A 14,469-nucleotide genomic window follows, 5' to 3' on the forward strand; every position below is an offset into this window, starting at 1 on the left:
TGAAAAAGCTAAAGGAGAGAACACTGGGTCTGAGTTCAAGCCCAATCAGAAGCGTGCATACATACACAATGCAACTCAGCTCACGTGTAGCACCTATAATTTCACAAGGCTGTGGCAGGAGGATCACTCAAAGCCCGCCAGGATAACACAGAGACACCATCTCAACAAAAGAAAACAACCCCATCACTCCATCACTCCTGCAGTACAAATGCAAGAAATAGGTGTCATCATACTAGTAGCTGTAGTAACAAGAATTGAAACCAACCTGAAAATTTACCTGTGTAAACTGTGACTTGTGAACATAACACCACAGACTATTAGACAGCTTTGACAATACATAAACAACAGATACTTATACATTTTTTTTTTTTTTTTGGCCAGTCCTGGGCCTTGGACTCAGGGCCTGAGCACTGTCCCTGGCTTCTTTTTGCTCAAGGCTAGCACTCTGACATTTGAGCCACAGGGCCACTTCTGGCCGTTTTCTGTATATGTGGTGCTGGGGAATTGAACCCAGGGCCTCATGTATACGAAGCAAGCACTCTTGCCACTAGGCCATATCCCCAGCCCCTACTTGTACATTGTTGACCTGCTAATTAACAAAAAATATAGCTCACAGGAGAGTATATAGAGTGATTCTATCCAGTTAAATTAAAAAACACACAAAGCTGATAATGTATTATTTGAAAATATACAAATTTCAGGCTAGTACTTTTCTCAGGCTATAATTACTGACTATGTGCCAGGTACTATTCTAGATACGAAGCATATATCACATTTTTCTGGTTTTATAAGTGAGACAAAGGTTAAATTTAGTAACTGCTTCAACGTTTCACATCTTATAAATGGCAGATTCATAAAATAGATTCATATCAACTATCTACAGAGGATGGACAATTAGTCATGCAATGAGCATGGAAATTTGTTCTTGTATGAGGTGTACTGAGGACTCTTAGTTGGAATAAAGTAAATTCAGGTGTTTCTCCACACAGTGGCTGCTGGGCCAGGAACCTAGGTGTATCTGACTGTCTGGCACCCAGTAGGCACACTAAGACCCGTTTGCTAGGTGAATGTGACTGACCTTCTCTCATCCTTGAATTTGATTTTGAAAGATTTTGTCTCCTCAGCTGGAGTGCCATTCTTATTACCTGAAAAAGAAGAGCCTTTTTACACAGTTAGCAATAGGCCTAAAATTCGGCTGGCTTCTGAGTGAGGTTTAACTTAGAAGTATACTGCCTTGCGAGCGAGCTGCTGTTGAGGCTCTTCTTCACACAGCCGCCTCCCCCACCCCATCAGCTCCATCCGGATGTCCGTCCACCTACTCCATAGAGGGACAGAGCGAGGCCCGTGACGACTCACTCTTTCTTAGCTTATTTTTTCCTAGTACTTTTGAAATACCAAAATAAAATATACTTTAGAAAATACAGAAAACCCTACAGGAGAAAACACACACAATGTTATTACTCCAGGACGTCAGCTTTTAAAATGTTAATGCACTTCTTATATAATGACTTATAGGTTACATACATATTTTAAAAGTTAAACTTAAACACACATAAAAACTTTTATTATTATCTAGCTTTTCAATTTTAAGCTGTTAAAATCCTTCAAAACATACATTTGTTTCACTGTAATTTATCAAGCTCTTCCCCCATTGTTGGGATTCAGGCTGTCTTATGATTGCAAATAATTCTATCTGTATGCAAACCTCCTTGTGCATAAACCTTTGTGCATCTCTTGGATTATTTCTTTACAACGTAGCTCCAGAAAAAGCGATACTAAGGCAGAGATACAAATATTTTCTACATCATTATCAAATAGCTTGCCAAAAAAGGTGGAATCAGGGCTGGGGATGTGGCCTAGTGGCAAGAGTGCTTGCCTCCTATACATGAGGCCCTGGGTTTGATTCCCCAGCACCACATATACAGAAAATGGCCAGAAGTGGCGCTGTGGCTCAAGTGGCAGAGTGCTAGCCTTGAGCAAGAAGAAGCCAGGGACAGTGCTCAGGCCCTGAGTCCAAGCCCCAGGACTGGCCAAAAAAAAAAAAAAAGGTGGAATCACTGTACCTCAAGTACCTGCTGTTTAAGTTTATGCATCAGCATATCATAGACACACACGTGTTTTGCTTTAGAAAATCCCCCTCCTTATTTGACAGAAAAGATATATCCTGCTTTTAAAGAAAATTTATTTCTATTATTTGTAACATTGAATGTTTTCCTAAAAGCTTTATTGAAAACTTCAGTAAATGTGTTGAAGTTCTTCACTGAAGTTTTATATCTGCCTCCTCCTCCACTCTGCTGATGTTTTGTTTCAGAATTTCACTCCATGCTACATTTTGTCCCACTGACAGACAGATGTTGGTTTTCCACCTTCTGGCTACTGTGAGTAAAAGATGCTATGAACGTCTGTGTACAAATGCCTGTCTGATTTCTTGCTTTCAGTTATTGTGAGTATCTGTGCGGAAGCGGAGTTGCCATACTGTTTTCCATAGTGGCCCACTGGCATTTTGGTTTATTTATTTATTTATTTTATCAATTTCTCCGCTGCAACGCCAGTATCTGTTATTGTTTAGTCACATACATCCCAGTGTGTATGAATGTTATCTCACTGTGGCTTGGTTTCTATTGCCATGTTGGGTAGCAGTACTAAGCATTTTTTACGCGTGCTTGTTGGTCATATATGTCTATCTTCTTTGAAGAATTGTCTGTTCATATTCTTTGCCCAGTTTGAATTGGTTGTTAATGAGTTTTTGTTACATTGTAAATGTTCTTTATCTATTAAGGATATTGATCTCTACATGTGGATTTGCAAATATTTTCTCCCATTCTATGGATTCTTTTTAATATGGTATTGATGCACATAGTTTAATTCTGTTTAATTTTTCTTTTGTGCCTCACGAGGAGTAACTTTTGTAATACTGTACTGTTGGCTTTCCTTTGCTAAACTTAGCTAAGTGGCAGATGAAATAAGCCTGATGTATTTTTGTTTCTCTATTTGTTTAATGACCCTAGAGAGAATATGGTTGATACAAACTGGATTTCAGTCCCAAATTACATAAGACTAGCTACTCTTGTTCAGCAGTTATAAGACACAATAACACACCAAATATATTCCAATGAACTCATTTGTAATATAATTTTTGGTTGTTGAGAAAGTAAAGTCCTTTTACTTCCTGTAAAAAGACTGGAAGTCTTGTAGACTGACTGTGCCTCATGCACATCATGCACGCATGATCATCTGAGAGCTTCAGGAGGCCTCCGAACACCATCTTTCATTCTTCCCAATATGAAAGGTCATGGCTTCTACTCTCAAAGGAGCCATCAATCTAAGAAATCAAGTTTTCATTTGGTCTTGATTGAACTCGGTAAATAACTTCACCTCCAATTTTATAAGAAGAATTGTACTCACCAGAGGTGACCATTTTCAAATTTCTGAGTCCTTACCAAAACACACGTGCAATGCTTCCATTCTGATGTCATCTCTTCCAGCCTCAGGTAGATTGTATCACCTTCCTGTAGATAACCCATCTCCTCAACCATCTTCTAGGGTCTATTTTTTTGGCCTCTCACTGACTGCTTGCTTCTCTATCCTCAGCTTCGTTCCTTCTCATCCTGGGTATTCTCCCTGGATGACCTCATTCACATGCATTCTGATGAGTGTCAAACTTGTACTCCCACTTAGGAGCTTACCTTCCTGCTGGATGATTTCAGCTAAATATCCCACAAAATCTATATGTGTAAAAACTTAATTCATTATTTCTTGGAAACCATCTCTCTTAATATTCTGCTTTAATTGGTGACAACTCAAGTTAGTTATATTTCTAGAAACTAGAAAGTCATTCTTGCTCTTTCTGTCTCTCTTTCCCTCCCCATTTCCATACATGATATTTTGGTGTATGCTTACACTCATACCACCACACTAGCTCAGGATTCCTCACCACTGACTGCTCAACCTGTCTCCTCACTTCCAGTTTCTCCCACTCAAACCCAGTCTCCACACAATGACTGCAGCAATCAATTTAAACAGCAGTTCTAACTTGACTGCATCCTTCCTCCATGTAGCAAAGAATCAGTGACAGGGAAGTTAAAACAGAAACTTGACTTCCAACTAAAATTGCAAATAGGAACAAAGAAAGATCCATACCCAACAAACCAAAAAGAACGGAGTGAGCATATAAAAGCAGTGGCATAGTACACCAATACAACACTTCGAGGAATGGGTTTTCACTTTCTATCCTGTTACTATTCTTGGGTCCTACTTATTTTCAGGTCTTACATTTTCTGTATTTCTATGAATTCTCTGACAATTATTTCTTAAACATTTCTTTCCTTGTCTATTTGTTTAAAAAATTTCTTTCTAGAGTTTCTGTTCTTTAAATGCTAAGCTTTCAACTTTTGTTTATCATTAAATATACATGTGTATTTAAATAACTAGTGAATATATTTAAGATGTATTTTTAAAATATTTAATCTCTTCACAGCCCTTACTGATGATCTGAGAGAGCTTCTTGAATTTTCCAGATTTCTCCAGTTTGGCTTCTAATTATCCAGTCCAACATTCATCTCAATTTCTAGTTTCTTATTTCAACCATAGTGATTTGCTTCTAGACTTTATTCATATCTCTTTTTTTTTTTTTTTGCCAGTCATGGGGCTTGGACTCGGGGCCTGAGCACTGTCCCTGGCTTCTTTTTGCTCAAGGCTAGCACTCTGCCACTTGAGCCACAGCGCCACTTTTGTTTTTTCATATATGTTGTGCTGAGGAATCAAACCCAGGGCTTCATGTATGCAATGCAAGCACTCTACCACCAGGCCATATTCCCGGCCCTATTCATATCTTTTTGATGTTTTGCTTTGTTTATGGTGTTTTCTTTCCCTTGCTTGTTCTTCCTATGAAGTGAGAAGTGTGAATCTCTTCCCAGCATAGAATGTGTGTACTAATTGGTACCCCCCCGGCATGTTGTTTTTCTACCTGCCTACTGGATACCCTCTAAAGGTCCTTCACATTCTTTTTCTGTAAGTGCTTAGTTTTCTTTAAGTGCATAGGTCCAAGTAGGCTGAACATTCTTGGCTTCTTGTTTGATTGTCTTTTATAAAATCTAACAGAAGAGATAAATTGTCACCGACTAGATAACACATAATGTCCTTATCGAATTAGGGGGAAAAACTCACTTTGTCCCAAACCTCCTTTTGTACTCATGAATTCAAAGAAAGCATCAAGAATTCTGCAGAGGGTTGTAACGATTGTTATGCCATGCACAGGAAAGGGTTGAAATTTCTGATACTTCTTTATAAATCGCAGGCCTTCCGGGACACTTTTTTTAATCAATAATTCAAGACAGTCCACTCCTGATTGACTCATAATATTAGAAGTTTTCAAAAGCCATGACTGAATATAAGGCTCCCATCCCAGGTCAACAGGGTCCTGGTATAAAAAACAGAAAGTCTTATGGAAATACAACGTTCTTTCATTTAACTGCATCATCACCTCTGTGAAATGTAACTTTGAATGACTATTCATTGAAGGGAAAATGGCCACAAAAAGCTTAAATAATTATTATTCTCTGGGATGATGTGTGATTTTTAAGCGTGGTATTTTAAGACATCAGCCAATTGGGGGATTTTGTGGGGCGTGTGCTGAGATTGTGTGTGTGTGCTGAGATTGTGTGTGTGTGTTGAGTGGCTCTGTGGGGCGTGTGCTGAGATTGTGTGTGTGTTGAGATTGTGTGTGTGTGTTGAGTGGCTCTGTGGGGCGTGTGCTGAGATTGTGTGTGTGTGCTGAGATTGTGTGTGTGTGTTGAGTGGCTCTGTGGGGCGTGTGCTGAGATTGTGTGTGTGTGTGTGTGTTGAGTGGCTCTGTGGGGCGTGTGCTGAGATTGTGTGTGTGTGTGTGTGTGTGTGTTGAGTGGCTCTGTGGGGTGTGTGCTGAGATTGTGTGTGTGTTGAGTGGCTCTGTGGGGCGTGTGCTGAGATTGTGTGCGTGTGCTGAGATTGTGTGTGTGTGTTGAGTGGCTCTGTGGGGCGTGTGCTGAGATTGTGTGTGTGTGTGTGTGTGTGTGTTGAGTGGGCTCTGTGGGGCGTGTGCTGAGATTGTGTGTGTGTGCTGAGATTGTGTGTGTTGAGTGGCTCTGTGGGGCGTGTGCTGAGATTGTGTGTGTGTGTGTGTGTTGAGTGGCTCTGTGGGGCGTGTGCTGAGATTGTGTGTGTGTGCTGAGATTGTGTGTGTGTGTTGAGTGGCTCCGTGGGGCGTGTGCTGAGATTGTGTGTGTGTTGAGATTGTGTGTGTGTGTGTGTGTTGAGTGGCTCTGTGGGGCGTGTGCTGAGATTGTGTGTGTGTGTGTGTGTGTGTGTGTTGAGTGGCTCTGTGGGGCGTGTGCTGAGATGATTGTGTGTGTGTGTTGAGTGGCTCTGTGGGGCGTGTGCTGAGATTGTGTGTTGAGTGGCTCTGTGGGGCGTGTGCTGAGATTGTGTGTGTGTGTGTGTGTTGAGTGGCTCTGTGGGGCGTGTGCTGAGATTGTGTGCAGGTGTTGCAGCTCTCTGGTCACCCACCAATAACCCCAGACTCTTAGTTTTATTCATCACATTTAGACAGAAAGATCAGAGCCAAGAGTAACCACAGGCAATAATTTCTTGCACAGACAAATCCTTACTTTGTGTGTGTGTTCTACCCCTTCATTACTGTCTTCGTGATGTGTTTCCTAAGTTATGAGAATAATAGACTAATGAGGGGCCTCAGGCAATCTTCCTTCTCCTGAAAAAAGAATTCCTATCAGCAGTCTAGCCTGTCAACTTAAAGTCCTGCTCACTCAGAGCTGTGGGCATGCTGACACTCCAGCTACTGGGGGTAGAGTGAATAACTGTGGTTGTTACACTGCAGCTCTCTCCTGAATCATGAGGCTTTATGGGACACAGCTTCTGAATTACTGGGGTCACTTTACTGATCCAGAGGTAACAGTAACATGCTGCAGACAATGGCTAGTTACTATTTTAAGCAATACACTGTTCAGAACTCACCATGTACACCATCGCACACCGGCTTATGGTAGCAGGACTGGCTCTAGAGAGAGTGTCCACTTCAAATATCAGACGCACTGTGCTAGTCAGTGAGATTCTCTCACTGTTTGCCAGGCACAGTGTCCTTGTGTCATCCAACACAGAGTTCAGGCTCTCTACCCACAACATGTCTACTGGACCATCCAAGACAACCCACTGCCAATCAAATTCTGGAGAGAACAATATTGTTAATGTTATTGGCTTCCTTTATTGCATTTTTGAAAATTTACTGTTTAGAGGAAAACTGATGTTCTGGGAAAACACGGATGTGTGTACACTAATCTGTATTGATCTAAAGCCCTGCGGTAGATGTTCTCTGCCCTTACGACAGGATGAGTGCTCAAATACAAAGAGGCTATACTTACATGTAGGCACTAATATTTATTAAATGTAAAGATTCATGATATATACTTGACAAGGCCTTGAGCATTGGTTAAGTATTCTTAGATCATTGAATGGGATAATGGAGAAAATGGAGATTCATTTTTATCTTTTTCTTAATAATATGATTTGTGGATCTTTCCTTTTCACTCAGAAATGATTTTTAGATGTGTTTTCCCTGGTGAAGAGCAAAGGAAAACAGACACCCTTTGAAGGAAGAACCACGTCAGCCAACCTCGCAGCTCATTTATGCCTCTTTATGTACTGATTCCATTTGGGCTGCTGTGGAAAAAAATCTTAGAACTGGCAGCTTGTAAGCAACAGAAGTTTACTTCTCTCTGCTCTGGAGCTGGAAACCTAAGACCATAGGGCCATCATAGTGAGCATCTGGTGAGGGCAGGCTTCTGGGTTCTCAGGAGAGTAAGGATGTCTCCCCTGGGCTTCTTCTACAGGGGCATTATCCCTGTCCACAAAGGCAACGTCCTCGTTACCCAGTCTTCCCAAAGCCCTTCCTCCTGACAGTGATGTTAAGATACGAATCTGGGGAAGGATAGTAATTTTAAGACCACGCACTCAGTTGTAGAAAGTCTGTTCATCAGGAGAGGGGAGTATACACAGGTTACAAAGTGGACAGAAGAGAGTTACCACTGAAGATACTAACCTATCCCAGGAGAATGGGAGGGTAGAGCTAGGCTCCCTAAAGAGGTCAGTGTGAAGATGGGCTTGACTGGCTGAAAAACCTGCCATGCAGGTTGTCCTAAAACTCCATAAGAAAACTAAGTATGCAAATTATTACACTTTTTTTCTAAATGACAGGTAAAAAACTTCAGGAAGGTAGCCTGAAGTCTGTATCATAAATGTGCTGCTGAAGAAAAAGTTGATAGGTGGTTCAGTCTGGGCCAGCCAAAACAATGGCTTGCACTTCTCCAGTAGGCTGTTAGCTCTTTAGGACCAGGGGCCAGATCATATGCACACTTCCGTCTCTGGGGTAGGTGGCCAAATGTCTGGCATATATCCATCAAGTGAGCAACTCATTTGAGATGGATGGCTTGGAGTCCCACTTCAGAGGCATTGCTTGCGTGTGTGTGTGCGTGTGTGCGTGTGTGTGTGTGTGTGTGTGTGTGTGTGTGTGTCTGTGTGCTGCTCCACATGGCATTGCCACCTTTAGTATCTACTTGGTTCTTACGGCAGATTAGTAGTCATTTGTAAAATGAAGGGCAAGGTAGGCCTTGGCAGATAAGCCGTAATATATACTGCAATAGTGTATGTAGTAATGCTATACGCATTTAAAATAAATACAGGAAGAAAAAAGTTGTGTAAGATCAGAATGTCACCAATCAGAAATGCGTTTAAAGATATAAAGAAGGCTCATAGTGGCTCAAAGTTTGTTTTCTATAATAATGAATCATCTTTACTGAATCATACTTACTGTGCTCTTCTAGAGTTTTAACATTTTTCTTAGTATTATTCATAAACTTATCAGTATCTGTTGTATCAGAGGAATCAAGTTGGAACACCTAAAATATGTAATTAATTATGTTTAGATTTTTGCTTTGTGATTATTTTCAACTTCAATGAATGCTAATCAGTATGCTTTTATGGTTAAAAAAAAAGTCAGAAGGCTCTGTAGCTGAAGAGACCAAAACATTACTATCCCAGTATGTCTTGCAACTTTTGGAAAATTACCTTATTTCAATTTCTTTTTCTCACTGTATGTGATATATTAGTTGTATGCTATTCAAACAACATAGCTAAGTACAAAGAAAGCAAAAGGTCTCTATATTTCCATCACCTATGGACAACCACCGCTGACATTTTAGTGCATATTTTCGTAGACCTGCTTTCATATGAATTCTTAAGCTTTAGAGCCTAGGTGGGGGAGAAAATCAATGGTTGGAGCTCCCCCAGTAGGCTGCTCCAGTAGCTCCTTTGGAAATTGTTAAACAGCACATTCTAGGAGTTAATCTTTGGAGATTCTGACAAAACATGTTTTCAATATGTAACCCAGGTGATTCTGATGCAAGTTGTTCTCACATCTATCTCTGAGAACTTCTTGTCTATGCATACAGTTTAAGTTTCAATTGGTGGAGAAGTGGGGAAACTTAGCATCAATTTCCCCAACGGAGTTGAGTGACACGGCATTAGCTGACTGGCACTAGTTTCTTCAACACCAGCATAGTGGGAGAAAACCAAGCACTTGAGTTGCAAAGGACAGAGTGGGCTCTGAGGAGAGACCACTGTGACTGCTCAGGCTTCAGCCCCTGCACAACAACACAGAGTCAGGTGCAAATAATCCCCAACTCTCCCCAGATGCTGATCAAGCCTTGGAGTATTTCCAACTAGATTCCTGTTCCACATCTGCCATTACTATCCTTGGACTGAATTTACTGTGCTCCAGTGTGTCTGTTTCTCTAGATAGAATTTTATATGTGGAGTATGAGTCAAAGGCTACACATACTTTATTTTTAAATAAATTCCATTATAGATTTCTTTCCCCAAATTTGTGGTAATTACACTCTCACAAACAAGGTGTGATGATGTCTCCCATCCTTCCCAGCACTAAATAGGTTCACTATCATTACTCTTAAGTTCTGAGAATCTGATGGAAAAATGTGTTATCCTTACTGTAACTTATTTTTTTATTAGTAGGTAGGCTGGACTTTTTTTCCTATGTGATTGGCAATTGGTATTTGTCTTATCAGGCAAACGAGGCAAATGTTCTACCCCTGAGCCGTATATCCAGCTCCCCTTTTATGTTTGTAATTATAATTTTGTGTGTCCAGTCAAGGTACAGACTTCCTAACCCTGAAATCTATCTCTACATGTTATGTGGTTTTCTTTTCTTTTCTTTTTTGCTCTGTCGCCCTGGCTGTCCTGGAATGCGTGATAGGCATGCCTCAGTCTCCTGAGTGCTGAGCACGTGTACCCAGCTAAATGCTATGTTTTTATAATTTTACATTATTTTACACTTAGATTATTAATTCATCTGGAATTTTATTCCTGTTTAGGCAAAGAGAGAGGATTTTTTCTATGTTTTCACATACAAAGTAGCAAATTTGTGGTGGATTAAATAAGAATGTTTTCCCCACTGAATAGTAACTGAACCTTAGAATAGGGTGGGAGCAAGGTGTGTGTTCAGAGAAGTTCCAGCAATGCTCTCCTCATAGGGATGGCAACTTGACCAGATATTCATGCACCAAACTATCTTTACAAGAGGTTCAAGGATCCAGGTGAGACCACAGTGCTTCATTTTAATAAAATAAGAAAACATGCATTCATGAATATAAAATGAGTTACTCTCCTCCAACTCTAAGCAGAAAGAATGGAGAGAAACCCCTGTTGCCTGGAAGCATGGAAATTAAAACTAATATGTTATCAAGTGAGGATAAAGTCAGAAGGTATAAAATTTGCTTGTATGAGTAATGGTATAGGCAAAACTCAGAACATTTTAAACATTGTGTGTAAACGATATCTTAAGTATGAAATCACAAAGCAAAATAATAAAAAAATACTGTAAACCACATTAATGTGATTAAATATAGGCACTATAAAAAGATGTAATATGGGAAGTGAAGATTCAGAATGTCCCTAGGAATGGAGTATAGACATTTTCTTTCTTTTTTTTTTTTTTTTTTTGACCAGTCCTGGGGCTTGGACTCAGGGCCTGAGCACTGTCCCTGGCTTCTTCTTGCTCAAGGCTAGCACTCTGCCACTTGAGCCACAGCGCCACTTCTGGCCATTTTCTGTATATGTGGTGCTGGGGAATCGAACCTAGGGCCTCATGTATACGAGGCAAGCACTCTTGCCACTAGGCCATATCCCCAGCCCGAGTATAGACATTTTAAAAACGAGTATTTTATATCTTTCATCCTAAATTTAGGATCAATGTTAACTTGATATCATTTCAATATAGCATTTTACAATAAAAATATCTCTATAAGCCTCATGGTAGACAAAAGAAAATATCTGTAACAGAGTATTGATTGTAGTTGGGATCTGGGCGTCATCCCAAAGGTTTGTGCGTTGGAAGCTTTGTCCTTGTCCCCAGCTGATGGCACTATTGGGAGGGAGTGGAAATGTTAGGAAATAGGGTCCAGAAATGAGGAAATAGTTGGAAAGAAGCAGATCACTGGGAGGCGTCTTTGATGGATATGTTTTGAGCCTTATCATTCCCTCTCTTCCAGCCCCCACCCTACTTCTCAGGCACCATGAGGTTCGCAGTTTTGCCCCAGCAGGTGCTCCTACTATGACTGGGCTCCAAAGCAGCAAGGCCAGCAATTTGGACTATAACCTCTGAAACGGTGAGCCAAAACAAGCACTTCCTCCTTTCGGTTGCTTTTCTCTGGCATTTTGTTGCAGTGATAACACAATAAGCCAAGGATCAAAAATCACTTACACACTCTCTCTCTCTCTCTCTCTCTCTCACTCTCTCTCTCTCTCTCTCCACACACACACAGGAGAGGAAGACATTTTAATAAATCTAGAAAGCAAGTTACAAAATGGCTATAAGATTTTACCTGTCAATATTTGCCTTAAATGTAAATGGATTAAATTCTCCAATTAAGAGACAGAGTGGTTGAACATTTTTTTTAACTATTCAAGTTTATATTGCTCATAAGAATCTCACTTTGCTTCTAAGTTTAATAGGATCAGACTTGTAAAAATGTTCACAAGTGCAACTTTAACTCAGTCACTATCCAGGATGCTTTCAACTACCCAGTTTTAAAAAAAGAGAGTGTTTTCTTTCTTTCCCACTCTTTCCCATTCCCAATGTGAGGTAGCTCTAGGGAAGACTACCACGCTCTTCTCCTTAGCCTTCCGAGTGGGAGAACACTTGGAACAGCAAGGAACACCTGGACTAACATCAGCAAGCCAGGAATTAAGTGGCTCAGGGCCAATACGTGGCTTGAAGTCTTGTTTCAGCACTTATGCCAAAAGCTCACATCCTAGGCTTTTCTATAAAAACTGATGCCTCCCACCCCTAGCTAAGATAGTGTTCGTTTCTGAGATAATAGCTCAAGCAATCTTCATTTTGCCAGAAAAACTAATAAATCTTTACTTGCTTTTCTCCAAGATCCAGAGCTCATTAGAGTGAATTGGCATTGAGTTCAGGGGGCCTGATTTTTGGTACTATAAAGGTATACATAGACTGAAAGAGAAGGGCTAGAATAAGACATCCTGCTGCATGAATGGAAAACAAAAGAAAGCCGGGACAGTCCTACTTATATCATACAAGACAGATTGCAAACCAATAATGGTTAAGAGAAAAGGAAAGTCATTTCATAATGATAAAGGGATCAACTCAGCAAAATATCTGTACACTCCTATTAGAGCACCCAAACAAGTAAAGCAAATATTAATAGGGAGTTAAAGGAAAGTTTCCTTATTGGTTCCTACCATATGAAAGATGCTATATTCTATTTTAGCAGGGCCAATATATGGAAAATATCTAAATTAAATGTTGTTACAAAAATGAAGCAGTAATGAGATTCTGGCTAAAGAGGGTACTGAATGAGAATGACATATACGTAAAGAATCCAAAACAAACAAACAAAAGATGGTTATAAAAAGCTCTAGGTGCATTGTAAGCATATATGTTCTTTTTCCCATATGCATTTTCGAACAATGAAAGTTTCAAAAATAGGGTCAACTGTGTTAGACTAAATTACATTATTGTATAGGCTACACTGAATGGAACCTCTGTATTATAATTATCATAGAGAAGCATAGTCTGCATCATAGTATGGCAATTTATCTTCAATGAAAACCTTCCAGAGTCCTTTATTTTGGAGTATCCTGTAAACAATAAAACTGCCAGAACATGATTGTACAATAGTAAAATGTTCTCTTGAATTAAACTGAAGACATCTGTTTAATAATAATAATAAAAAAGAAAATGTAGAAAGGTACTTAGAGCTGTTACTTTCTAAGTACAGAACACCCTAGACAATTCAAGGCATCTTAGAATCTCCATTGAGAACAACAACAAAAAAAGAGTATTTGTCATGCTATTAAATCCATCATTATGGATAAAATTGGTGCAAATTGGTCAAACGGCTCCAACAAACACTGATGCCCAAGATGGCATATTGGCAACTAATACATAACTGGTGGTCAACGGAGAGTTTAAAAGATCTTCCCTTTCTTCTTGTTCTTTTCCAAGGTTTGTGAAGAGTTCTGTTGTTCTAAGATGCGTTGCTGAGCTTCCCAGTTGGCTTTCTCCTCCTCAAACTGATGCCGTTTTTCCTCTAATTCTTTGTGCTGGGCTTCCAAATTCTTTTTCATCTGCTCATGGCGTCACTGGAGCTCAGCCTCATAGTCCTTCAGTTTCTGGACCTTCTCCTTGACCTTCATCTCAAACACCTGCTCCATCTCCATCTCCATTTTCTTCATCTTGGTTTACATGCTCCCTTCTTTCCTCCTCCATTTGTGCTAGCGGGCTTTTGGTATTCTACCATGGAAGCATGAAGTCCTTGTCACGTGTGTCATCATGGGTGAACTAGAAAGCATTTAGTGAAGTGACACAGGATCTTCTTCATTTGTCAGATTTAAACTGCTGTCTCTGAAGGTGAGAGTTGAATGTGCTTATCAGAAGCTGAGGAACAGAAGGGTCCTGAAGAGGTACCTGATTGACAGGTACTTGGATAGAACCAAAAAGTCCTGTGTTCTGTTGCACAGTAGGAGTGCCTACACTTATGGAGAACATTCTATATACACCTTCAAAAATAAGGAATATACTATATATATCTTCAAAATAAAATGAAGGGTTTTTAATGTTCAACTATAAAGAAATGATAAGTACTTATATGTAAGTACTTATATGATAAGTACTTATAAGTACTTATATATGTCTATCCAGTTTGAACACTATCCATGTTTCTGTGTAAAATGATGCAAGAATATATTGTGTATTGTTCCAATCATAGATGTTCAAAAAAACACTGTATTTTTCCTAATTATATTTAATTTTTTTGTATAAGTTAAAATCATATTTTGCAAGAGAAGCCAACTAAAAGAATGTGAACGTAATCAAAGGATGTT

The 14,469-nt window shown here is 39.8% G+C and overlaps 1 protein-coding gene across 1 annotated transcript in view; it reads right to left on the minus strand.

Moving 5' to 3' along the window:
* The window catches only part of Dnah14 (dynein axonemal heavy chain 14), a 199,822-nt gene that overhangs the window by 95,318 nt on the left and 90,035 nt on the right, over positions 1 to 14,469 (minus strand). Inside the window, 4 exon segments of the mRNA XM_048358265.1 lie at positions 1,079 to 1,145; positions 5,167 to 5,419; positions 7,009 to 7,217; positions 8,858 to 8,945. Coding sequence (XP_048214222.1) covers positions 1,079 to 1,145; positions 5,167 to 5,419; positions 7,009 to 7,217; positions 8,858 to 8,945 — 617 coding nt within the window.

The sequence above is a fragment of the Perognathus longimembris genome, chromosome 11 (assembly GCF_023159225.1).
Source record: "Perognathus longimembris pacificus isolate PPM17 chromosome 11, ASM2315922v1, whole genome shotgun sequence".
Taxonomy (NCBI): Eukaryota; Metazoa; Chordata; class Mammalia; order Rodentia; family Heteromyidae; genus Perognathus; species Perognathus longimembris.